The 26,346-nt window shown below is 45.6% G+C and overlaps 1 protein-coding gene across 2 annotated transcripts in view; it reads right to left on the bottom strand.

Moving 5' to 3' along the window:
* The window catches only part of MAPKBP1 (mitogen-activated protein kinase binding protein 1), a 53,111-nt gene that overhangs the window by 19,479 nt on the left and 7,286 nt on the right, over positions 1 to 26,346 (bottom strand). For both annotated transcript variants that reach the window (XM_070469060.1, XM_070469061.1), the window contains exon 3: positions 7,941 to 8,032. In XM_070469060.1, coding sequence (XP_070325161.1) covers positions 7,941 to 8,032 — 92 coding nt within the window. The remainder of the gene's footprint in view (positions 1 to 7,940; positions 8,033 to 26,346) is intronic.

The following is a 26,346-nucleotide window of genomic DNA, read 5'->3' as shown; positions in this document are numbered from 1 at the left end:
GACTGTGTCTTTCACGAGGGTGAGAACCGTGCCTGGTTTTGCTCACTGCTGTGTCTCCTGTGCCTAGCAGAGTCTGTTAGGTTTAGTTGTTCAAAACCATTTACTGAACGGATGAATGCTCCCCTGGTCCCCTAGCTTGGTCAACTGGGGTATCCGTAGGCCCGACTCTCCTCCCTAGCATGCCCACCTGTCTCCTATGGGAGGCGACACCGAAGATCTCTGGATCCTCAGAGCAGTGAGGGGCAGTGGGGAGATGGTAAGCTCTGGAGTCAGACACCAGGGTTGGAGTCCTTGTTCTGTTATGAATAGCTTTGTGCCCCTGGGTAAGTCACAAGCTATTTCATAATCTGTTTAAAAGGAGCCTCTAAGATCAAGCTATCAGGACTTCTGTATAGGATCAAATAATTTTTTGGACACGTAGTGGGACCAAACAAATGGCAGATCTTACTATTCCTCCTCCTGGAGCACAGACAAGAAGCCAAAAGAGACTCCAGGCAGTGGGGAATGAGGTGGTCAGGGGCTATGTGTCAGGTATCTCCTTCAGAAAAACAGGGGTAAGTCCTATTAGGATCTGAGTAATGGTAAACACTTTAAAGGAAGCTTTATTTATTTCTGGGAAGGCAGCCAAGGAAAGAGAACTGGGTTAAGCTTGGGGAAAGAAAGTATCTACATCTTCATCCATTTAGGAAACGATAACCTTGGAAGGTAGCAAGGAAGGGATAGGGGGGAATGCTGAGGGAGGCTATCCCCAGGCACTAGGACAGCAGCACAGAAAGAGAAGGGAGGCGAAACCACCCGGCTAAGTTAGGAAGCACCACGCGAGGGTTTCAAAGAACTCTCAACACAATGGTGTTCCACCTCCTTCAGTAACTGGTCTGCTCTTCACACCGCAGGCCCAACAAGAAGAGTTACCATTTATCCAGCAGGTTCTGTGTAGTGGGCACTCTGCTAAGCACCTGAGAGATCTGGTCTTAGCTTATCCTCACAACAAGTTTTGTGGTTGGTACAATTATCCCCACTTCAAAGTGGAGAAACGAGTCCAGAGGCCTTTTCAAGGCATCTCAGCGAAAGCAAAACAGTCAGGATTTCAGGAGCTGTGCTCTAAGGAAAGCAGAGTGGAGTAAGTGAGAGAAGAGAAAACTGAAACTGAAGAGGAGAGACAAGCCGAGAAAGCACACCGACCTCATGCACAGGGCGCCAGGGCAGAAGCCTCTGAGAAGAGGGAAAGAAGACTGGGGCACTGAGAGGGAAAAGGGATTCTGGCTACAGAATTCCGGGAAATCGTAACGGGGCACATGAAAATTATAGCAGTTATAGGTCAAAGTTCATAGGTCTAAATATTTAGATTTTAATATTTTATTCAGTGTATGAAAAATCATAACCCCTCAAGCCTGACACCATTAGCAAAGCCCAGCAAGTTTTCAGGAAAGCTAACATTTTCTAAGGCTAAAGAGGGCTCCACAGGCTTGTCCTCTCTGGTGACGGCTTCCGGTCTGAATGGTTCTGGGTTACCTAGCTTTCAGATCAGCTCCAGATAAATCACGGCAGAGGGCTTAGGCCGAGAGCAGATCTGACTTGAATTGGATCAATACAGATTCTGACACATTCCACATTCAGAAAAAGCAGGTGATGCAGGCGCCTTCAAACCCAAAGCAGCATGGTGACTTTTCAAGGGCAGTGCATTAGACAGCTTAACACACTCTCCAGTCATTGCACGTAAGTCTTGAGGCTTGCTGGACCGTAGCGTCTTTTGTTTCCTCCTTCCCTGGGTTTGACTGACTCCACCGTGGTGGGAAGAGGGAGAGCAGCGTGTGTGCATAAACAGACAATGTGGACAGAGGATGACAAGCTATGAGGCAAACTTTCCCTTCTCTAACACCTCCCAACCACCCAGCACAGCCTGGAAAAGTCTCTGAGTGGCATGGGAGAGTTAAGCCGAGGAGGGAAACACACAGAGACTGGCCCTTAAGCCGAAATTTTTACTTCTAATTATTCAAATTCGGGGGCCTTCCAACAAAGAGAAAGAGCTGGAAAGAGACCAATCCACGGTCACAGCTCCACTTGTGAGGACAATAATGCAGATGGTGAAGGGAAGGCACGACTTGGCAAAGACCTCCAAGGTTTCCCTGTGACCACCTTGCTGAGGTCCTCCCAACAGAAGACACCTCAAAAACACTGATGTGAGAGCCTCCTCAGTCTTCTCTGACCTTTGAACAAGTTTCTCAGTCTGCTAGGACTGAGATGGGCAGGGTGCCGTTTGCACCAGCCTTTGGCCTTTGGCCTCCACATCCCTTGACCCTGGCCAGCACAGCAGGCAGTCATCGGCATGTGCCCGAGCAGCAGGGCTGGCTGCTGGCCTCCATCTGACAGGGCTGGGCTGGCCCAATCGGCTGGGTCCCGTAATTCAGAACCCCAGGGTGCAGGTGCAGGGAGAGTGCTCCCTCTCGCAGGGAGGCGGTGAGGCCTCAGTCCCTCTGGGCCTCAGGCCAGGAGTCACGTGGCAGAGCACCCATACCAGGTGCTGGGCCTGCTGCCCAGGGACTTCTCTGAACCCGAAGGGTCAAGCCCTCGACTGCCCCCCTCCCCAGGCAAGTCCAGGCCTGCTGCCGTCACCAAGAGCCCAGCGTTCCCACAGGATCCGCCTCCTATGACTCTCCATCCTCCAGAAGGCAGAAACAAATGAACCCTGGGATGAGCAAGGAATGCAGAAGAGGCACACACAGGCAGAACACTGAAGGTCTGAGCTGTGACCCTGCACCTAAACTTTCCTCTTTCAGACCAAGTAAAATCAGAAAGTGACTCACAGAGGCACACCAAAGGTCCTCAAGCCTTGCTCACACATCACCCTGTGTCTCTTTTGAACACTATAACCCCACAACCCAATATTTCTGATTCCCTCTCACTGCCTATTGCTTATTCTTTTTCCAAAGCACACATCAACTTGTAATATTCCATATAATTTTCTTTTGGGGAGGCAACAGGATCAAGATAGAGACTGCCAGTTCTGTGACAGTAATACTTGTTTACTTTGTTTACTGTTAAATCCCAAAGGCCTAGAAAATTGACACTCCGTAAATATTTGTGAATAAATGTTTAAGTCATTAGCTACCAGATCTCAAAACCCTAATTCCCAAAAAACCTGAGTAGCAGACCCCGGGGAAGGTCCACAGCTCTCCCCAACTTTAGGTTTCTAGGACTCACTGATGCTGGAGGGCAGTGTGATAATGGAAAGAATAGGAAAACTGGGGTCAGGCAGACCTGTCTGCTAACATACTGTGTGATCTTGGGCATATTTCTTCACTTTCTCTGAACCCCAGTTTCCTCATCTATAAGACAAGAGTAATAATATCTATGTCTCACGATTGTTGTGAGAACTGAAGAAAACAACACGCAAAATAACCAGCAGGGCACTCCTAGCCATCTTCTTGACAGGTTCCCTAGGGCATTGATAACAAGGAAATGGCTATCCAGGGGTCAGCAGTGGCAACAGGAACCCCAACTACAGTCTCCCATCCAGGGCCTGCAGAGTACTAGTGACTCATCAGGGCCCTCCTCCAGGTGTGGAATTACAAATTGTCCCTCCAGATTCACTCCCAAAGGGGAAATCTTATGGCTTTAATTATTCTAAGAGATGATGAGTCTAGGATGTTGCCTAGGGCATCCTTGATTGTAGTCCTCTTTAGATACCTGGCATCCAATACCTTCCAAATAAGACCAATACCTTCCAAATAAGTAACCCTCCTAGGCCAGACCATGAGATCCATTGGTCACTGCTTCCGAGATGTTCTATGAGACCCACCCACCATCCACTCAAAGGAATGGGAAAAGAAAATTGGCGATAATAACCCAGTAAATAACATGGTACATGTCTCTCTGCCCAGGGGACTCTGAACACATTCCCTTCCAGGACAAGAAGCAGATCTCACAGGACTCATGAGTCAAGTCCGAAAGGCAGGGTCTGAGCCCCTTCCTCTCACTCACCAGGGTCTAGCCACCATGGCTGCTGTTTAGCTACTCAAACAAGTGAATCAATGCCTCCTTTCTTGGGACCTTTGTAGTTGAGGTCTCCACCTGAAAGTGCAGATCTTCACACAGGGATTCCTCTTTGTCACCCAGCCAACAGCTCAAAGGCTGGCTCCCACTGAGCCCTGACCAGCCGATCTTCAAGTGGCCCCACTCCCACCCAGCTCCAGGGTAGTCACTTACTGTCCTTTCTGTCACTCCTTCAGAACACTGACCACTCTCTGATACTATCGTGCTCATTTGTTTGTTTACATGCTTACTAGCTGCTCACCCCACCTTAAACCCCGCAGGAGCAGTGGCACTGTCTGTCTTACTCACTGCTGTATACCCTGCAGCTGGAAGAGTATACAGGTTAGGTTTTCAGCAAGTATCTGCCACACACGAGTGACGGTATGGATGAACAAGGTCTTCTGGGAAGAACTACAGGGCCTGGTTTCGGGAGTTCAGATCTGCTGGGAAGCCAGGAGAAAAGGCATGGAGGGGACTGGTGTCTACGGGTGGCCTCACACATGACTCACAGCCATCAGGGCCCCGAGTCCAGGCGCCCTCTTTCCTTAGCTCCACCCAGTCTGTCCACCACTCCACACACTCCCTGGCAACCACCCCACATCCAGTGTTTACCACAGAGAGGAAGAAGGTAGCAGCGTGCTCCTTCAGCTCAGCTGCCACTAAAACACGGGCCAGGAGGAGATTCTGTGGCTTCACATGCAGTCCAAAGCCCTGGAGCTGGGTCTCTCAGCGTAGATTCCAACAGGCGCTGAGTAAATGGAGGGCCTCCTCAGGAGAGCGGGCTTTCCCCTCCTCCGCCCGACTTAAACCACCAAGAGGTCCTTTCCTGGCTGCCAGATAGGGCCCCTCGCTTTTCCAGGACATCTCGCACTCCAGTAGCAGGTCTGCACAGAGGCTCTGCACTCAAGCCAGGTCCTGCACTCTGGCATTAGGGGTCAAGAGAAATCCATTCTCCAAACTGACTGACTCCACAGCAGCAACAGGGGCTGGTGTTTGGCTCTAAAGTTCCTGAAACCCTCTAGCACGGCAACTAGGGAAGGAGTCCAAGTCAATTATGGGTTTTCAACTAAATTGAGGGCCTCAAAGCTATCTGTGGACCAGCTCGGCCTCCTAGAGCAAGGGGCTTAAAATGTGACAGGTGAGGAGTGGGTTTCCTGTGGGGGAAACAGCAAAGGGAGAGCTCTGGAGAAAAGACGCAAGAGCCACTAAAACTGAAGGGTCTCTTCCCAGAGACTTGAACTTACCTCTGCCTCACACAAGTCTTTCTCCACCCCACCCTCCCTGAGCTGTTTCATTTCCTTTCAGAAAAACTTTGTTTTGGTTTGATATTTGCCTCTAGGCCTCTGGGAGAATTTTTGGAGCTTTGTTTCTCTTCTTGTTTCTAGGATACCTGAACTGCTCCTAGAGCAACAAGCGCAGTAGGAACTAGAGAGTGGGGGATGGGGGTGGGGGTGAGGATCACCAGGGAAGAAGAGAAGGACAAGGGAGGTGGAGGGGAAGAGCCTGCTGGGCTCACACAGACTTTGGCAGCTCCCCCAGATACCACTGAGGCAAAGGGGAGCTCTAGCACAGAGCAAAACCAAACACCCAGAAAAAAAAGCCATTTGCAAAGGGAGAACTCAAAGTTCTAGGAAGTCAAATGGTCAGGAAGTGGGTCAGGGCAGTGCCCAGGGCTGGCCCAAGCCAACACGCAGGAGACCCACTAGAGGTGACAGCAAGGAAGCTCCCATACACCACCTGGAAGGATGACTCCCGGGCACATGCACCAGGCTGGGGCCTGCCCATAAACAGGAGCACACACCCTTAAAGGCACCTGAGGTCAGAGAGGGTGGGGAAGAGCGGGAGCAGGGCTCCATGCTCCCCAGGGCAGGGACACAGGGCTCAGCACGCCCAGAGCAGCAGCCCTAGCCTTCCCAGTCTGTCCCACATCCAGCCCCCGGACCACCTCCAACAAGAAGGAACCTGGCTTTCCCAGGCCGGGGCAGGCATGAGTGGAATTCCCCAGAGGCAGACTGCACAGGGTATCCAGCAACAGAGATCATTCATCACCTTGCTTCTGGAAATGGGAGGAGGCCAGCTCAGCCCCTGCAGGGTAAAGCCAGCTCAGCTCCCAGTCCCCCAGCACAGACGTCAAATGCCAAATGGCCACGCAGAAGAGACAGACCCCAGAACCCAGGGGCAGAAGGCTCACTGGAATACACTGAGCTGCCCATAAATTGGACTCTTCTCATTCGAAGAGTGGGTAAACAGCTTAGGGGAAAAGCAGCTTTTAAAAATAAGTCTGGTCTCTCCCGCTGCCTTGAGCCATTTTAAAAGAGCTCTGCAGTCAGACGACTTGGGTTGGAATCCCAATACAGACACATACTAGCCGTGTGACCTGGAGCAAACTGTTTTCTCTCTTTGAATCTTAGCTTCCCTCCTCTAAAACAGGCAATGGAAACTGTTCCAACCTCACAGGGTTGCTCAGAGTATTAAACAAAATAATTCCTGTGAAGTGCTTAACAAAGTTCCTGACACAGAAAAAGTTCTTGATAAAGGCAGGGATGATAAAATTTAAAAAAATAAAGAAATCATATAGCTGATACAAAAACTACCGGTGTTGCTGTGGAAATCATACTGGGGATATTGGCATTCCCAAGCTGACGGAAAGAGGAGAGAAGTGGCCATCCTATTTTCATGTTCCAGCAGCAAGGAACAGAGGGTGACAGTAAACCAGAGGCAGGAGAGACCCCGAGTCTCCACAAGAAACACTTCTACAGAAGCTGCAAACACCTATGGTTGGGGTTTTCTCATGAACAGGAGCAGAGGAGTGAAGAGGCAGAACAGAAAAGAACACCGGCTCTGGAACCTGACCTTTCTGCCGGGGCACTGACATCTGTCAACGTGACCAGAGCAGTCAAGTGATCAGAGAAGCTTTACTCACAACAGCCGAAAAGTGGGAACAGTCTGAATGCCCATCAACAGATTAATGGAGAAAATGTGGTATGTCTATATCTATATCTATCTATCTACCTATCTGTGTGTGTGCGCTAAGTCACTTCAGTCATATCTGACTCTTTGGACCCTATGCATGTGCACACACACACACACACACACACACACACACACTGGACTATTACTCAGCCATGAAAAAATAAAATCTGTAAAGTCCATATATGTTTGCAGCAACATAGATGGACCTATTATCACACTAAGTGAAGTAAATCAGAGAATGACAAATATCGTATGATAGACAAATAACGTATGATATCACTTATATGTGGAATCTAAAAAGATGATACAAAGGAACTTATTTACAAAACAGAAAGAGACTCACAGGCTTCAAAAACAAACTTACAGTTACCAAAGGGGAGCGGTGGGGGTGGGGGAGGGATAAATTAGGAGGTTGGGATTAACATATACACACTACTATATACAAAGTAAATAATCAGAAACACTGTACAGCACAGGGAACTCAGTAGCATGTGATAACTAATACAGGAAAAGGATCTGAAAAAGGATATTATGTGTATGTATAACTAAATCACTGTGCTGTACACTTGAAGCTAACACAACATTGTAAATCAACTCTACTCCAATATAAAACAAAAATTTTAAAAATAATAAAAACAAAAATAACTAAAAGGTAATTATTAAAGCTACTGGAAATAGTTGGGAGCTGTGTGTAATACAAAGTATAAATCTATATGTGTGGGCGGGTGTAGGTGGCCAAAGAGCAGGACAGGATGGCAACAAAGACAACAATCAACACGGAGCCTTTATGCGGCCCCCTATCTCATTTATAAAAATGGCACCAAAACATTAACCTGGATGTATCGCCCAGAAGACACCAGGAAAACCTGCCTGCTCCAAATGATTTAGTATAGCTACAAGCTCCCATGCAGTAAGACCGCTGCCAAGACACTCACCCAGCTGGATAGGCGACTAAACCTGATCGGGGGTCACAGGCAAGTCCTCTGCCTCCAGACACTGTAATTCCAAGCACCTTCTCCAAGGTCACCTGTGAGAACAAGACAGAGAAGTGTTATGTTATGGACAGAGGGGGTTGGGAAGGAGGTGTTCTCCCACGCTGACTGCTTTCCTGGTGACCCTGTCTTCTGGAGAATGGGGCTTGTCCAGGTTCTAATTTGGCATAGGCCCCCTGATCACATGCCAAAAAAAGCTAGCGTACATCACCAGCTTTTAACAGTGATCAAACTGCTGGATCCAAAGAAAAGAAAATGAAGTGGTTAAAACTCAGCTCATAGCCACAGAGGAACAAGTCCTCCCCCAATCCAGGAAAATTCCATTTACAAGATAAAGCCCTGGGTCCCCACACTGGCCTCTTGGGTCTGTGAGACTCAGGGGATGTCACTGATCTTCATGCCTTGGCAGGAATGAAAGAAAGGCCACTCTCTTCTCCCAGAGCCGGGATAATGTTAGGTATCAATTAGGTGACTCATAATACCCCTGATCTATGCATCCCATCACACTCTTCCCCTCCATCAGATGGCAGCCAGTTCATACAGACTATAAGCCTAGGAGGCAGAGACATGGCTTAATGCTGTGTTTTGCAAAGCACAGATGCTCAGAGCACTCTAATTATTATTATTAAGCCACAACTCTCACAGAGATGAAAGGGAAACATATGTAAAGTACTCAGAGATTTTCTGAGAGAACATGGCCACAGGAGACATTCACCATCACTCTCATTGTCACTGTTGCTACCCCACACTGTCTGCAGGCCCTGGGACACCTGCTGGACTAACCTCAGATTAGTTCACTGAGCTTTCTCCTACACAATCCCATGTAAGATTCAGACTGCCCTGTAACTCATCACTCCACCTCACCCCCTGCTACAGAATGCCTTGCCTGTCACTCCAGGCCCAGTCTCCTCAGCAACACCTGGACCCCCCCGCACTGGCCCTCCTCAGGGAGGTCCTCTGTCTTCGTTGGTTCAGATGGCAGGGCTTCAGAATGCAGAATGGCCATGTAAACAGGCTAGAGTGTATTCTGTTAAGAGTCTTTGGGGCCTTAATAGGGCCTCAGGAACCAGAAACACTTCAGAAGTATTCACATCCATAGCAGGGGGTTACAGGCTCCTAGTCCATGTCAGTTTCTGGAGAGGGAAAGCCCAGTCACTTTAGTATCTCTCCTTCCTTCTTACTCTCCCAACTGGAGAATTCCAAGTGTTCCTAGAGGGCCAGTTTAAATTCTTATATCCAAGGACCACTTTAGTTTGAATTATGTTGTAAAGAAATGCCCTGAGGTGGCCAACAATCAAAATAAGTTTACTGGGATATTGTAATTAAAGTTATTCCCTCAGAAGGTCCCCAAGAGTCTTCTGTACTTCTTGAGGATGGAGACCAGGAATTCCAACACATGTCTGACAGAGGCAGTTTAGTTCCAGGGCACCATACCGACCCACAGCAACCTTGAAAGAGCCAGACTCGCCAGCTACCCTTGGGTCTTTCTGAGGCACTGAACCTAGTGGGGGATAAACTAACTTTCACTTGCTCTAGACATTCTTGATATTTTGCTCTAACATGCCCCTTTACACACTTTTTCTCAGCTTAACAATCCTCCCCCAGCCCTGGGCACCCAGTCAACCTTTCTGAAAGGTCTGAGCGCTGCACACAGACCGGAGAACACTAAACAACCCTGGGGAAGCCTTGAGGATGCTCAGCTCATGGCACCGCCCCCTATCCTGGCACTGTGCCTCTGGCTATTGCTGAGGGAGGGGTGCTCAGGAACATTCCTGCTGCACCAACTGCCTACTGCAGAGAAAGAGGAGCCTGAGGCCAGCATTACCCACATAGACGACAAAGGTCACCAAAGCAAGGGCTGAGCTAAAAACGCTGCTCAACTCCTATTCTCTCCAAGCTAATCTGATTTCAGGCAAATCCTCTGAATTCACATTTGCATCAATCCCTCCCTTATGCTTCAGCATTGGTCCCAAAGAATTAGACCAGTCTGTTGGTTCTCAGCTTGCCTTCCCTCTGGCAGGAATTTGGGTAGGTGTTTTGTGGGTAGATGATCCAGTTCCACAGAGAATTAATTCTGGAACTAGCTTGGAGCTTTCAGCAGCAATCTAAAGCAGCAAGGAGATGTGCGTTACTCAGACCTGAAAGACCGGTGTTTATCAAATGATTTTGACCACAACCCATGGTAAGAGACAGTTTACACCTTGATCCAGTGTAAACATACATGCATGTGTGAGCTTGTTCATAAAACTGAAAGTTTCACAGAACAATAGTTAACTCTTGTTGCATGTGATATACTCCAATTTGTATTATATTCCATTTCATTAAAAAGTAATGCTGGTCTTGGCCCACTTAACTGATTTTGTGACCTATAAGTAGACTGGAAGTGGCAGTCTGGGACCCTGCTAAGGCCCATCTCCCCCACTGGGCCTGGGGTTCAGCTGTGGTCCCTGGCACCTTTGTGTTCCTCTGTCACTTTCCTCCTAGGACTCTCGGCAGGAGAGCAGACATCCGGGCTAGGAAACCCCACAGACAGGAGTGCGCCCGGGCTCAAAACTTGGATGATTTTCAAAGGATTTACGAGTTTTGGCTTCTCCAGGCTTTCTGAGCAGCTATCCAAGGGGGGAAAAAAGGCAGTTTCCTTTGGCTCTGCGGAGGGGGAGGAGCAGGGGAAAAACATTCACGGGCATCAGCTGGTTTTTATTTTATGTTCTAACTCAAACCAGCTTCCTGTTTGCAGGGAGGTTTGGGGCTGAGCTCCACTTTCAAAGGATCTGAGAGCCCAGAGCTCTTGCAGGGCTTCCAACATCTAGGCTTATCCTGCGAGGCTCCTGAGCAATGGACCTCAGGAACTGACTCTCTCCCTCTCATAAGCCTGTCCATACCCCTTCCTGGGACAGCTTCCATCTACCCTGGGAAACGGAGCCAAGCCTGGACACCCCTTTGCAAACACAGCCCAGGCTGAGAAGGCCCAAGTTCGAGCAGCGGGGCTACGGTGGCTCGCACCGGCTCAGGAGGCCGACTGTGAACCGCGGCCCCAGCTCCACACCCAGTGGGAGCACACCGGTAGCTTGACATCACCACAGCAGGAGCACGGACACCATGAAATCAGACAGCGCTACCAGCTGGGCCCCCTGTGCCCCTCAGAGCGTGCGTAAACGTTTACCAACACAGCACTAAGCTTAAGCAACTTTCCTCTCTGCCCTGGACTACAGCTTCACTCCCATGTCGTCTCTCTGCTTCGGGCCTTGCTTCCTATAGTTTTTTTTTTTTTTTCTCAACATGGCAGGCCACAGTGATTCTTTTAAGACAGACAGGAGTTCGTGTCATTATGCTGCTCAAATGCCTCCAACTGTTCCCCATCCTTAAGTTCAAATCCAACATCTTTACCCTGGTTTATAGAATCCTGAGTCACCTGGCCTCTGGCTACCTCTCTGACCTCATTTTCTCCACTTCTCCCTCCCTTATTCCACTCCAACCATCCTGGCTGCCTTAAGCGCCCCAAGGAGATTCTAGCCTCCGGTTCTCCGCGTATGCTATTTATTTCTTCCACTAAAATGCTCTTCTTGAACTACTCACTCAGCTAATTCACTCAGGTCTTTGCTCAAAGGTCTCCTCAGAGAAGGTTTTCCAGACTGGCTTTGCTACTATTTCTCTATACCCAACCTATCCTGCTTTACTTTCCTTCATTGTACTTGAGAGTCAGGTAGTGACCTGACATGGATTCTATCTTTGGCCACATACTTACTGTCTGTCTCCTCTACTGGGGCATGGCCTAAGTTGCTACCCCTCACTGATGCATCCCTAGCACTTTAAACAGTGCCTGGCACAAAATGGGCACTTGATAAGTATTTGATGCATAAGTAAATGCATGGCAGAGGCACTGGCAAGAGTGAAACAACAGAGATGGGGAGCACAAAAAAACTGGGGTTTTCAGGCCAGTAGCGCTGCCCTCCACAACGTGTCTAACACCGGGTGTGCAGGAGTTCCCTGGTTGTCCAGGGGCGAGGAGTCAGTGTTTTCACTGCCATGGCACAGGTTCAATCCCTGGTCAGAGAACTAACATCCCTCAAGCTGCATGGCTAAAAAATAATAATAAAAGTGCTTGGGCCTGGTGCACTGGGAAGACCCAGAGGGATTGGGTAGAGAGGGAAGTGGGAGGGGGGATCGGGATGGGGAATACATGTAAATCCATGGCTGATTCATGTCAATGTATGACAAAACCCACTAAAATACTGTAAAGTAATTAGCCTCCAACTAATAAAAATAAATGAAAAAAATAAAATAAAATAAAAATAATAAAGTAAAACTGGCTGTGACAAAAAGACCATGTCTAGATGAGGACGAGTACAAAGGGAGGTTAATGGTACAGGTGACATTTTGCTTCTTAAGTTGATGGTGGGCACACAACTGTTCATTTCATTATTCCACATGTATTTAGTGTATGTCTTAAATACTGCACAGTAGAAGTTTAAAAGACAGAAAAGATATGGTCCAGGATGCAATGTGGGGCTCAGCACCTTATGAGCAACATCCTTCTATAATTTACATCCCTGACTTCTCTTTATCCTCAAGCCACTTCGCTGACACCCGCTGACCCAGCAATGTGAGGGGAAGGGCGACAGAGAACTCAAGAATCTGTTTTTACTGGATTTAGGTTTCTCACTTCAGTGCTTGCCAGGCTGTGTTGTATTTGCAATGCTCCCGACACACCACTTCCTTCTGATGGAAATTTTCAAGGACTAGTGCACACATCCCTTCTCCTGACTGCTAAGCCTGGCCGCAGGTGATGAGAGACAGCCCCCTCAGCCTGGCTCCCTGAGTGACTGAGAAGCAGAGTGCCCATGCTGACCCACAGTGAACACAAGCATGAAAGAGAAATAAACTATCTGTTAAATCGGGCAGACGGTGAGGAGATTTGTATGACCACGGTATGACCTAGCCCAGCAATGTTCACACGTTTTGGTCTCTCACGTGCTTTGGTTTCCTTACACTCTTAGAAATTATCAAGGACCCAAAGAGCTTTTGTTTATAGAAGTTAAAAATATCAATACTGGTTATATTAGAAATTACAATGGAAATACTGAAATTATTTAATTTGTTCAAAAGTAATAAAAAAAACCCATTACATGTTAACACTTTTATTAAAAGTAACTCTAGTTTCCAAAACAAAATCAAAAACATTTAGTGAGAAGAGTGGCACTGTTTAACATTTTCCCAATCTCTTTAATGTCTGGCTCAATAGAAAACAACTGGATTCTCATATCTGCATCTGCATGCAATCTGCTATGACATGTTATTTTAGGTGAAGATAAAGAAAATCTGGCCTTATTTGTGTATGTAATTGGAAAAGAGGGGACCACAGAGATGACCTTAAAGGGTTTGGGGGACCCCAGGGATTCTCTGACCACACCTTGGGAACCAATAACCTAGCCCCCCCTGTATACTACAGCATCTCTTCATAGGGAGGCAAGCCTACCAGGATGAGAGTTCTGGCCTCAAGCATCATTTGAGGAAAATGAAGTAGGGATCGGGCCCTACGAGAAAACAGCTGTCCTCAAAGTCAGGGATAGGGCCCCAAGTTCTGACAGGAACTTCAGCTCCAAATCCTCATGGCCCAAATGTCAATGAAATACAGCCCCACAGATACACCAGTCCAGGTAATTGATTCTGGCCCATGCAGCAGGCACCCTGATACATCGACAGTTCTAGGAACATCAAGGGCAAGTGCAAACTCAGAATTAAGGAGAGGGCACCCCCTTTGGACTCTGCAGTGCTCTCCTCCACATTTGAAACACAGCCTAGAAGCAAAGAGAATACTCAAGTTGTGACCGAGCCACTCCTTGAGCAGGTGGAGAGTGTTGAGATGGAGGAAAGCCTACACCAGCCAGAAAGAGGGTGTCATCTTTCCCCAGCAGCAAGGTTGCAGAAAGGCAGAATTACTACAGACACACTGCAAAGGAAGGCTCGAATGCCCACCCCTCCCAATGTGCGCTAGGCAGGGCAGTACTGCATCCTCCTAAGAAAAAGAAGGAAAGCAGAATCATTCCTCACTGTAATGAGATAAAGGGATAACTTCATAATTGCCTATTCCCAAGAGAGAAGGAAAGACTAAAGCCAACTGTTTAAGAGCTCTTCTGGCTCTCATTAAAGTAGATGGAAAAAACAGGTGGCTCAGAGGCAATAGACAGGACTACTCATTCATTCTCCATAGAACAGTATTTTCCAGAATGCAGACTGAAGCCTATTAATGGGATCTGAAATTGATTTAATAGGTAATGAATAGCTAGAACAAAAAATAGACCTCATGGCATGTAGTAATGGTAAGTACTGATCATGAAATTTTATTTCAGGGGTATGTGTGTGTGTACTGGGTCACAATGTAAAGCACATATATTAATATGAGTTGTTCTTTAAAATGTGTGAAAGTCACTGGGATGCTGTTAGAGTCCTAAAATGCAGAGTACATAGACTCAACCCTCTATCCTCAAAATCCAATAGGGAAGATCAATGACATACTACAAAGCAACCCAGTATGTGATACGGGTCATAAAAAAGATATGAAGTGCTCCAAGAGGAGGAAGAGAGGTGGTTTCTGAATAGGATCAGGAAAGGGAAACAACGCGCTTTCCTGGAAGATTAGATGGAATGTGACCTGGGCCTTGCAGTGAGGATAGGATTTTGACAGATGGAAATAAAGGGAGAAGGAATTCTCAGTTGAAGAAGCTGCATGAATGAGTTTGGCAGAAGGAAACAGCAGCAACAGTGAAAGCAAGGACTTTCTGTAGGAGAGTTAGGTCAGAAAAGGTACACTGCAACCAGATCAGGAAGGGCCCTGGTTACCAAACTAAGTCAGGTCTTTTGGAGGCTCTGGAAAGCCCCAGGAGGGTTTCAAACCAGGGACATAATCAAAGCTATATACATTATTACCAAAGCACAGCTCAGGCAGGGAGCCCAACTAGGAGACTATTATGATAGCTCAAGTGAAAAGTAGTAAGGATCTAGACTAGCATAGAGATAGTGAGGGTAGAAAAGAAATAATGACAAAGGAGAAAGTGACAAAGCAAACAGAATTGGCAAGACTAAGCACTGTACAACTCTGTAGGAAAAAGACAAAAGACTCAAATTTTGAACTTCAGAGACAGGGAACAAGGCGGTGCTATGAAAAGAAATGGTACGATGATCAGAGAAAGGACCTGGGTCTGGACAAAGGGGGAGGATGGGAACTGCTGGTGTCGATTTTAGATGGGTCGAATCTATGGAGCTTCAGGAATATTTAGTAGGAACCACAAAACATTTGGGGTTTCCCTGGTGGCTCAGATGGTAAAGAATCTGCCTGCAATGTGGGAGACCCAGGTTCGATTCCTGAGTCGAGAAGACACCCTGGAGAAGGAAATGGCAGCCCACTCCAGTATTCTTGCCTGGGAAATCCAATAGACAGAGAAGTCTGGTGGGCTATAGTTTACGGGGTTGGAAAGAGTCAGACACAACTGAGTGAATAACACTACTACACTACTACAAAACATTCAATTTAGCTTAGCAACATACATACAGAATTGATGCTTGGGAGAGAGGTGAGGACTAGAAACAGGTATCTGAAAATTATTCACATGGAAGGGAAAACCACCACTGAAATGCAATGAGATGGGAGGAGACGGAGGGGAGAGAGAGTGAGGCTGGTGGACAGAAATGTGGGGAGTAGCTGTTTTTGGAGTATGGGAACAATGAGATCCCAGGCAGTTAGAAAGAGAGGGGAACCAGGAAGCTAGTGAAAGGGAGAGTTACCAGAAGGAAGGGATAGTTAATGTAAGAGCTAAAAAGAATTGAAGGAAGCAAGAACTGGACTCCAAAGCCATCTGCAAAACTGGTGGCACAGAACAGGGTCCCAAACAGTCCCACCCCCCCACCCCCAAACACTTGATCTCAGGAACTCTGGGTAAGGCCTTCTAAACTCTTCTGGTGTCTCTCTCTCTAGTCCCTAGATCTGATCAGCCTACATGCTAGAAGAGAGGCACCAGTCAATGAAAGATTCGGTGTGTGGAGGCAAGACAACAGCACTGCTAGGGAGGTCTTCTATGGAGCCCACGGTGTATGTGATTTGGATCTGTCCTTGCACTCTCGGTGTGAGGGACTACGATAGGGAGTCTATGGTGCTCCCTAAAGAAAGCAGCCGCTCCCCCAAGAGAACTAAGAGGCCAGAGCTACAAAAGGCCAGAGTCATCTAGGATTCAGCTGACCTCAGAATGGTAAAGAAACCCCTGTGACTGGGAGGATGCTGTTTTGTGTCCATCAATTTCTTTCTCCCCCCTTCACCCTTTCTCTACTTCTCAATCCCACTCAATACAAGTTACAAATACCTAAGTTATAAGTCATTCCAGCCAAACTATGGGCTTGCTATTTCTATAAACAAGCATGTCACAGACCTGTCAGAGGCAGAGCCCTCTCCGCCTTTCCCTCCCTTCCTGCAGGTTAAGAATAACTATGCCTGTCTCTTGCCCACACACTACACTCTAATCTCACAAAGCAGATTCTCCATCAGATTCTGAGAATTGCCACTTGTACAAAAGCCACAAAGAAAGTTCCAGGCCAGGAGGCTTTGCGCAGGGACTTAGCCAGCTGGGCAAAGACCCACTGACCAGCCCTGGGAGGGGGAAGGGGAAAGCAGGTATCAGGCCCAAGCTCACTCACTCTTCTTTGTTCAGAATGCAAAGGGCCAGCTGGTGAGAGGCAGGAAGAGACACAATGGCCACTCCAAGACTGTAGAATAAACCTTGCCTCTCCACTCTGCTCCTGGTCTCTACCCCATATGGACAATTTCCAGTTCTACTGTCTGTGCCATGAAGTCTCTGAGACGAATAACTTCCACTATGACAGAAAAACCCAGTCCCCTCACTAGAGTTCAAGATTAGTTGGAATTGAGCCAATTCTACAGTGCTGGGATTAAAACACCCTCAGCAACTAAGGAAGATGAGTCTGCCACTGTTTGAGAAGAGGTGACCTTAGAAATCCTTTAGCCAATAAGCCCTGGGGACTAGAGAACAGAGGTTCCCAATTTTGCCCCGTCAGTAAAATTACTCAGAGGGCTTACTAAATTTTGTTCACAAAGCAGTCCCCACCTTTTACCCAGGCCCTGCCTCTGCAAGATTCCTCATCAACAGCTATGGGAGGGTAGGGTCGGGGTGAAGTTGCACATTAAAGCTCTCTAGGAGGGTCTAGTGATTGATCAGGTAGGGAACTACTCAATGAAAGCATTTTGCCTTTTTATTTCCAAATTTCAACCCCTCCTCCTGGGACTAGGGAGAAAACAACATTCCCAGTAGTTTTATTCTTAAGAATATCTGGATTCATGGGTTGCAAAGGGTCTTGGGCAGAAAGAGGATCTACGACTATACTAGATACCATCTACTGAATGTGTACTCTGTGCCAAGAACTGTGTTAAAACACTTTGCAAGATCATCTCATTTAGTACACTTGACAACTTGATGGAGGACTAGTATTATCTCCATCTCAGAGATAAAGGAGTCAGGTAATTAGTGAATGGAGGAACCAGGATTCAAACATAGGTCTGTCTGGTTTCAGAAACCATGGTGACCAAGGAGGGAGCTCAGGTTCTCCCAAAGCACCAAAATGTTGCCACTTCTGAAAGAGCACACAAGGAAGTCACCCGGCCGTCGTGGAGGCAGAGGGTGCAGGTCTGGGCACCAAGACAGAGGCCAAGGGCGCAGGCGGAAGCAGAGAGGCAACAGGGTCCTCTCCTGCCTGTGTTAATGTTTGTGTTTTTAAAGTAGCAGCCCTTATCAGTAATGTAACTGGGTCTAAAAATGGGTTCTGACCTCTCCTCTCTGAGATGGTTGCAGAGAAAAGAGTAACAGAGGGTCTTCCAATGTCAGAGTACCCAACGTGGTCAGAGCTCACCCATGTCCAGCTGGCACTAGAACCTACAGCGTGGACAGCTGACACCTATTTCCAAGGAAACGGACAATGACAGCGTCAGTAGCATTTTCATGTGCAGATAGAGGAGGAGCTAAGGATGGTATCAGACCTCAGACCAGAAGAGAGGGAATGAGGGGCCTCTAGCCAAACGATTCAAGTATAATATAACCAATAGCCAATTTCAAAGAACAGCTTGAATAACACAGTGCCTGGTACAGGGCAGTATTCCTACCCTCCCTTTACCTTCCAGTTATCAGAAAGGCAAGGATAGGAGACATCTCAATTTAAGCAACCAGAATAAAGGGAAAAAAAAATTTTTTTTCCTCGCCAAGGTCAGTCCTTGCTATAACGATACCAGAACCACAAACAAACAAAGCCTTATGACCTAAAAAATTTGATCAAGAAGGGTCTGATTCTTCATTCACCATCTCTGCATCCCTGAGCTTTCTTAATCTCTTGGTTTCCAAACTTTGTAACAAGGGACAGTACTAACTGCTCTTTATCTGGACTAACCGTGCAAGGTGATTGCGTGTTCTGGAACATATGGAGTGGAGAGGACGCTCAGTGTCCCTGCAATCACGCCAACTTGTACCATGGGACTCTCCTCGAAGAAGGAAGGTCTCTTCAATGTGTTATTCTCTATAAAATGCTCACTTTCTTTCCACTAGCCTTCCTTGGTGACCCAAACAGTAAAGAATCCACCTGCAATTAAGGAGACCTGGGTTCAATTCCTGGATTGGGAAGATTCCCTGGAGAAGGGAATGGCAACCCACTCCAGTATTCTTGCCTTGAGAATTCCATGGACAGAGGAGCCTGGTGGGTTACAGTCCATGGGGGTCACAAAAGAGTCATGACTGAGCAACTAACACTTTCCTTTCCATTGCTAACACCAACACCCTGGTTGAGGCCTTCAGCACCACATTCCTGGGTATGGCAATGGCTTTCTAATCAATCTCCTAACTGCAGACCCTGCCCTCTCCTCCCCAACCCATCAGAATAATCCTTCCGTAGTACAGCTGTGATCACGTCCCTACTCTTCTCAAAAATGTTCAGTGACTCCTTGTGCTGTGCTTAGTCTCTCCATTGTGTCTGTCTCTTTGCAACCCCAAGCACTGCCGGTGGATTCTTTACCGTCTAAGCCAGCAGGGAAGCCCAAATATACTGGGGTGGGTACCCTACCCCTTCCCCAGAGGACCTTCCTAACCCAGGAATTGAAGTGGGGTCTTCTGCATGGCAGGCAGATCCTTCACCTGCTGAGTCGCCAGGGAAGCCTTCAATGACTCCTTGTGCTGGGCTGTGCTTAGCTGCTCAGTCCTGTCCAACTCTCTGTGACCCCATGGACTGTAGCCCTACAGGCTTCTCTAGTATTCATGGGGATTCTCCAGGCAAGAATACTGGAGTTGGTTGCCATTCCCTCCTCCAGGGGATCTTCCCAACACAGGGATCAAACCCAGGTCTCCCACACTGCAGGCAGATTCTTTACCTTCTGAGCCAATGACTCCCTAATGCCAACTAAACAAATTATAGTGTCTTAGCCTAGAACCCATCTATCAATGGGTCCTATCATTCTAATTCTATTTCCTTCTACTCACCATATGAATCATGTGCATTTGTCAATCTGGATTACTCATTATTCTGGAAAGGAGCCCCAGGGCTTTAGTTTATATTCTTCTGCCTGGAATGCCCTTCCCTTCCACCACCCCACACTGAAACCCTACCCTTCCTTTAAGAACCGGCTCAAATATCACATCCCCTGTGATTCTTTCTGTGTTCACCCTGGCCAGAAGTGACTCCTCCCTCCTTGGGATTCTCAGAGCAGCACTTAATTTTCATCACTTACATAGCATATGTTACTTAGTACCTTGTACAGAAGTTCTTTATGGATATGTCTTCTCTCTCCTACTACTCCATAATCTCCTAGAAGGCAAAGATGTGTCTCATACAACTCTATGCTTATAGCACAGGGCACAATGTTTAATAGAGTGTATTTGTTGAATCCATTTTTACTTTTTATTTATTTTGGCTGGCTGCGCCATGTGGCTTGTGGGATCTTAGTTCTCCAACCAAGGATTGAACCCATGCCTGTGGCAGTGAAAGCATGGAGCTGTAACCACTGAACCATCAGAGAATTCCCTGAATCCACTTTTAGTACTTTAAAAATATTTGTGAATATTCTTTAGTTCATTTTACTTAGTAAATTCTTTAACCTCCTAGAGAATCCCCCACCTATCACAATCAATCCTAGAAGTTGGAGCCAGAAACAGGATTTTGGTGCCTTTCCAGAAAGAGTGGGGAAGGACTAAATGGAATAATCCATGTGCCTTGAATGATTACAAACAAAACACTGTTACCCCTGACTTCAGTAAATACATGCATGGCATGGCTCTTCATAAATCTGACTTAAATTATAATTAACAAGTCCAAAAAAGATTTACTTTTTGCTTAATAAAAGTAACAACTATTATTTAAAAAGAGCTTTACCTGTCCTTTTTAATCAGAAATGGATGTAGCTATGAGTAGTTATTCTGGATGTTAGAATTATGAATGGACTGTTTTCTTCTTTATGTTTCTCTATAATAGGTAAAAAAAAAATCTTTTTAGAAAGCACATAATTTCAGAAAGTATAAAAAGATATTTTGTTTACCAAAACTAACCAAGGAAATATTTTTAAAGATATCAGAAATGGATTATCTCAAATTCAAGAAATTAATGATGAATTTGTGGAAAGATATTTTTGTATCTTATTATTAACATTTTAAAAAACCAAAGTTTATTATACCAGATATATTTTCCAACATTTGTGCATAAAATGAGTATACAGATTTTTAAATTTAAACATTTTAGATTTAAGTATGAAATACACGTTTAAATTGGAGAGACTTTTATCTTTATTGTTTTTTTCTACTTACAAAAATAACACAGACTCATTGTAAAAAAATTCCAACATTACAGAAATATAGAAATGTAGATAGTGAATGTCCACCATAATCTACTCTCCCTCCCTGAGGTAACCAATTTTAACAACAATTTGGTATCCATAGCCACACAATTTTTTCTATGCACATACTAACATACATGTTTTAACAAAATATAAATAATCATTAACATAAAAACTGTTGCACAGTTTGCTTTTTGTCACATAATAGGTTTTATATACTCTCTCATGTCAGTGTATATAGATGGACCTCATTTTTTTCAGCAAATACAAGGTATTTCATTTTATGGATGTACATCAATCCCCTATTGATGGTTACTTCAAAGATTTTACTACTGTGAATAATGTTCCCTAACAACAAAAAATTCAGCTATATATACTTTTGTGTGGTGTGAATGTTTGCATAGAATAAAATCCCAGAACTATAGCTGCTAGATCAAGAAATGAGTATGTAAGTTTTCCTTCTAATGGATATTACCAAACTGTCCTTTAAGAAAACAGTTAGGTCAGTCTCTGCTTTCACCGACAGTGGAAGGGTATGAGCGCACTTGTTTCCCACCATGTTCATATATATTTTCTTTAAGCAAAAATTATTTAAACAGGTTATTTCACTCTTGCCCCATATTAGAAATTCAAAACAATAGGTCATAAAACTGATGCATTTTCACTCTGCCTTTAAATTCTTAGCTTGAAAGGAAGCTCTAAGACTAATTCATTTCCGAAGTTATTTCCCAACATAAATGAATTAGCTCCCAAAGAAGAAAAAATTACTATTTGTTTCTATAGATGCTATTGCTGTTATAAGCATGCTTATTACTCCAGTGATCTTCAATCAGACACAGTAAATTAGGACTCTCCCCACTCCCAGTTCACTAGTTTGATGTTTTTTCATTCCCAAAAAACATATCCATAGCCCTGAAATAAATTACACAGTAGTTAGTATCAAAAAGAATATTTGCTAAGCCAGTCTTTTTGGTCCTTAGTTAAAGCATGGTTGGTACAAGTTAACATTGGCAAGGAAAAGGACACAACATAAAGGTGCAAGGGAGGATGATTTGATGTTGGAACAGACGTTGAACCTGCAAAAAAAGACTTCTCACAAATGGAAACTTGAAAGAGTATCTGGCCAGCAAATCAGAAACAAATTCCTGGATATTCTAGAAATCTATAGACCCTGATAATACTAGCAACCCCGTAATAGCTGTAACCTTATTTAGCTTTTATAATGTGCTTTCACGTTCATTAAACCTCATTTAATCCTCACAACAGCCCTGGGAGGAAGCTGTAAGTATTCCAGTTTTACAAATGAGAGAGAAATCAGTGCCCTCAGAAGTGAGGAAGCTGTCCCACCAGCCCCCACTACGCTCTACCACCAACCCCCCAAACCCACACCCACTCCCAGCATGCTACTGCAAGTATGGTGGGCATCACTTGGGAGCCTGGTGGTACTGCAGAGTCTTGGGGTGGGTCTGAATCTCAGCTTGCATTTCAACAAGGCCACTGGCCTCTTGCCCCCACCTGTTAACTTGTCTATATCTTAACTCCTGTAAGCCCTGTTCACTAGCCATTTCAGGGTTTGCTAGGAGGGAAAGTCTCTACCACAGTGGCATGGTGGCCTCAGAAGGGAGACCAAAGCAGCCTGGGGAAAGAAGGACATCCTAAGGAGAAAGGCCATGTTTAGAAAAGTCAGCAGCAGGTTATTATGTCATATGAAAACCATCATGCTGTGCAAAGATACTGTATTTTTCCAGCTAGAAGCTGACCAATAGTGTCAGGGTCCCAGAGGCAAGCAAGCCCGCAGCCTGCCTGCTGCATGCTAAATCCTGACAAGCAGCTGCTTGCTTTTCTCCAGGCAGTAGTTGAGTGATGGCAAGAGTCAAGGCTTCTGAGCATGCTCCCAACTCCTCCTTCATGATCACAAAGTAGCTTGGGGCTTCCTCTCCTCAGGATTAACTAGGCCAGCCGCAGAAAAGCATGCATTAAGATCCCATGCTTTTGCACCCCTGATGTTATCACTGTTGCCTACTTGAGGAAATAAATCAAGATAATTCAAATTTTACATCAAGTGAGGCAAGGCACTTGCTCAAGGAACTTAGCAAACCTGGAGCCTGCCCAGCCAAACAGAATCAGGTGGGCAAATGATGTCGTTTTTGCTCATTTTCATGTTCACTGAATCCCAACTATCATCATCCAGGTCAGCTCCGACACAGGATATTCTAGATTCAGTTTCTTTCACAGAAAACAGGCATTTCAACTCAGTGACTCTCCAAAGCTTCAAAGACAAGGTCAGTTTGCACATGGACAGTTACAAGGTAACAGAGGTGGAGAACTGGGGTGAGAGGGAGAGATCTGGGGTAGGCAGTCCTAGCAAGCCATCAGGAGAGTAAGCTACACAATCAACTGCCATCTAGGAACAAAACAGTTTAAAGCCTCATGATACTCCCCCTACACACACACACACACACACACACACACACACACGAAACCAAGGCATCTGTTGGTCTCCACTTCACTCCCCCACCTCGCTCCAACCCCGAGAGAGAAGCAGCAACTGCTTGTGGCTTACGGTCATCTGGAACCACACAGCTGTGCCCTGTCATCTTGACATTCATGGACCCACAGAACCCCACAAGCTGTACATTTTCTAAGGATACCACAGGATGAGAAACTGGGATACAGTCCAGGAAATCTGGAGTTGGGAGTAGGAAGAGGAGCAAGGACATAGAGGGACAAGGGTTAATGAATGACGGTTCTAAAACAACAGTCTGAGAAGTTAATTAAACTAATTTTACAGGGAATGTTGGGGGAAAAGTACGTTTTTTAAGGTACTGCTCTTTTCCAAGCTGATCACAGATGTCACACTTAGCTGCAGCAATACTAGGCATATTTCTGTGCTCAGTGTTATGTTTCGCACATGAAGATTCCCGGGGAGGAGTACAGGATAAAGATTAAGATCAGGCTTTGGAGTTAAGACAGCCAAGATGTGAATTGCAGCTCAGTCATCCAGTGGATATATAACCACCTCTCTTAGCATCAGCTTCCTCATTTCAAAATGGAGATAGTAACAGTATTTACAGTGGAGTGGTATGAAACTTAAATAATGTATGTATATACTTAGTACAGTACACAGCAAAAAGCTCAATAAAAGTTAGCCATTATTACCACTACAAATATTAGTATTTCTAGTATTATTATTATAAAATAAAGACAGGAAGCATGGACAACAAAAGTTGGGAATGGGTGGTTCCAAAAAGCATACTACCTGGAAATGGGGAGTGGCACAAATCTATATTGGATGGAAAAAGAAACTTGAAAAGTAAAAGAACAGCTAGTCAAGATTAAGTCCTCGGGTACTTTAATTTTTAACAATAAAATCATCTTAATTACATATGACAAAAACCTCATCTCACCTTAATGACACCATTAGCATGACATCCTTCATAAAGTACCAACACCTTGGCCGCATTCTGTTGCTTGACTTGGGTGGTGGTTATATGAGCAATCATTTAATAATTGTGCACAATAAAAAGGCTATATTATTATATTTCATCAACTTTTCAATAATATTTATCCCACAATTTTTTAGGTTTTTAAGTGCAAGCACCTTTAATGGGTCAGCCAAACTCACAGGGAAATGGCCAGAGGCATCACTAAAGGGAGAGAGACAGCAAAGGAGAGGCAGGACAGGAAGTCAGAAACTGCAGTGAGCTCCGCACGAGTGAGAAGCAATGCTCAAACCAAGAAGAGGCTGAGGAATTCCTTCTCAGGATTCCTCCAAAAGAGAATGTGACAAAGTGGAGGTGGGGGGAGAATAAAAACAGCCATGTGGTTTCACAAAGTGTTGTTCCAAGATCTTCCGGTATATTTAAATCTCAACTATGAATGTAGGGGCAGGGAAGGGAAAGTAAGTGTAGCTCCATTCCAGCTTTAGGGGGAGAGATAAACTGCATAAACTTAACAAATCTAAACTAAGAAGAGATGTCGTTTTATAGACTAGGGCAGCAATACACAGAACATCACAAACATTCTGTGATAAGATGAGTGAGGGCAGAATTCTCTCCCCAGAAGTCGAAGAGGAGATAACTGTAGTATGAACTCTTTCTTCTGGACGCATCCTTCAAAACCAGAGGAAAATGCTGTGGCCAACTGAGAAGCACTGTGGACTTGCTGATACAACTGTCAGGAGGAAGGAAACCAAGATCTGGAAAATCTGAACAACCAAAAACACCAACCTTAAGGATCTACACTGCCCAGTCTGTCTGTCACACTCACTTTATTTCTTGCCGTCCCCATCCCTCCTTTTTTTTTTTAAGAGGTAAGAGAAACTAAAGTAAAATCTATGATGTGGATTTGATTCAGTAAACTTCCAAAGAGGTGGGCAGCTCTCACTCCACATCTCTACTGAGAATTACTATAAAAGAAAGCTGACAGAAACCTGGCCCTGTCCTGCATTAAACAACAGAGCCCAGAGGAGAGGCTTAGCTGGCAGCAGTGGGAATGTGATGTATAATATAACAAATCCTACTGAAAACACTGTAGCTTTTTTTCCTACCAACGCAGCAGTCTGGACATGAAGGAAAAACCAACAGATACTCTGAGAACAACAGGGGGATAGCCATGTTCCTAGAGAAGCTTCGTGTGAATAAACACAGTCCCAAATTTCAAACCCTGGACTGTTTTCCAAACAAAGGGGCAGTGATATCAGCCACAAGTCCAACTTGAGACTCAGGGGGTTGATAGAGAGGGTACAGAGCTCAGGCTGAAGCCTCATTTCTATGAATGTTTTCTCATTAGTCAAGAAATGGAATGGGGAATACATGTAAATCCATGGCTAACTCATTTCAATGTATAACAAAAACTACTGTAATGATATAAAGTAATTAGCCTCCAACTAATAAAAATAAATGGAAAAAAAAAAAAAGAAATGAAAACACACAGATAACAAGTAGAAGAGGGAGGGAAGTCAAGAGAAACACCAATGGCCCCAAAGATATTAAAAATATCAGCAAGAAATAAGACAGTCATTCAACCTGATCCAACAGGGGAAACTTGCCCTAAATCACAAGCTGAGAGAGGGAAAAGAAATTTGGGAAGTAGTAGTGCTGTTAGATCCTGAAATGCAGGAGGCCAAGTAGATGAGGGGAGGCTCTGCAAGACAACTGAGAGCCCGAAGAGGCTGGGCTATTTTAGATGGCAAAGCAAGGGGTGCTTGATTGCGGAGAGAAGAATCCTCTCTCCCCAGTGACACTTACTTTGAAGGCTGAGGGCAGCTGCAGGCACCGGAAGGAAAAGGAAATGGAGATCAAAGGAACACGACCAGGAGGACACCTCACTCTTTTCACTGTACACCACCTGTTCTGAGGAGCTCACAGCACTTCACAAGACTTAACTGAAGAATATACTGGAGGCAGAAAATGCAACAAGAACTTGCCCAAGTTCACTCACAAAAACAGGTGAGGGGCAGGGCTGCTGGCCACAGAGGCC

Source organism: Odocoileus virginianus, chromosome 6, assembly GCF_023699985.2.
Source record: "Odocoileus virginianus isolate 20LAN1187 ecotype Illinois chromosome 6, Ovbor_1.2, whole genome shotgun sequence".
NCBI lineage: Eukaryota > Metazoa > Chordata > Mammalia > Artiodactyla > Cervidae > Odocoileus > Odocoileus virginianus.
This window is presented reverse-complemented; position numbering and strand designations above follow the sequence as displayed.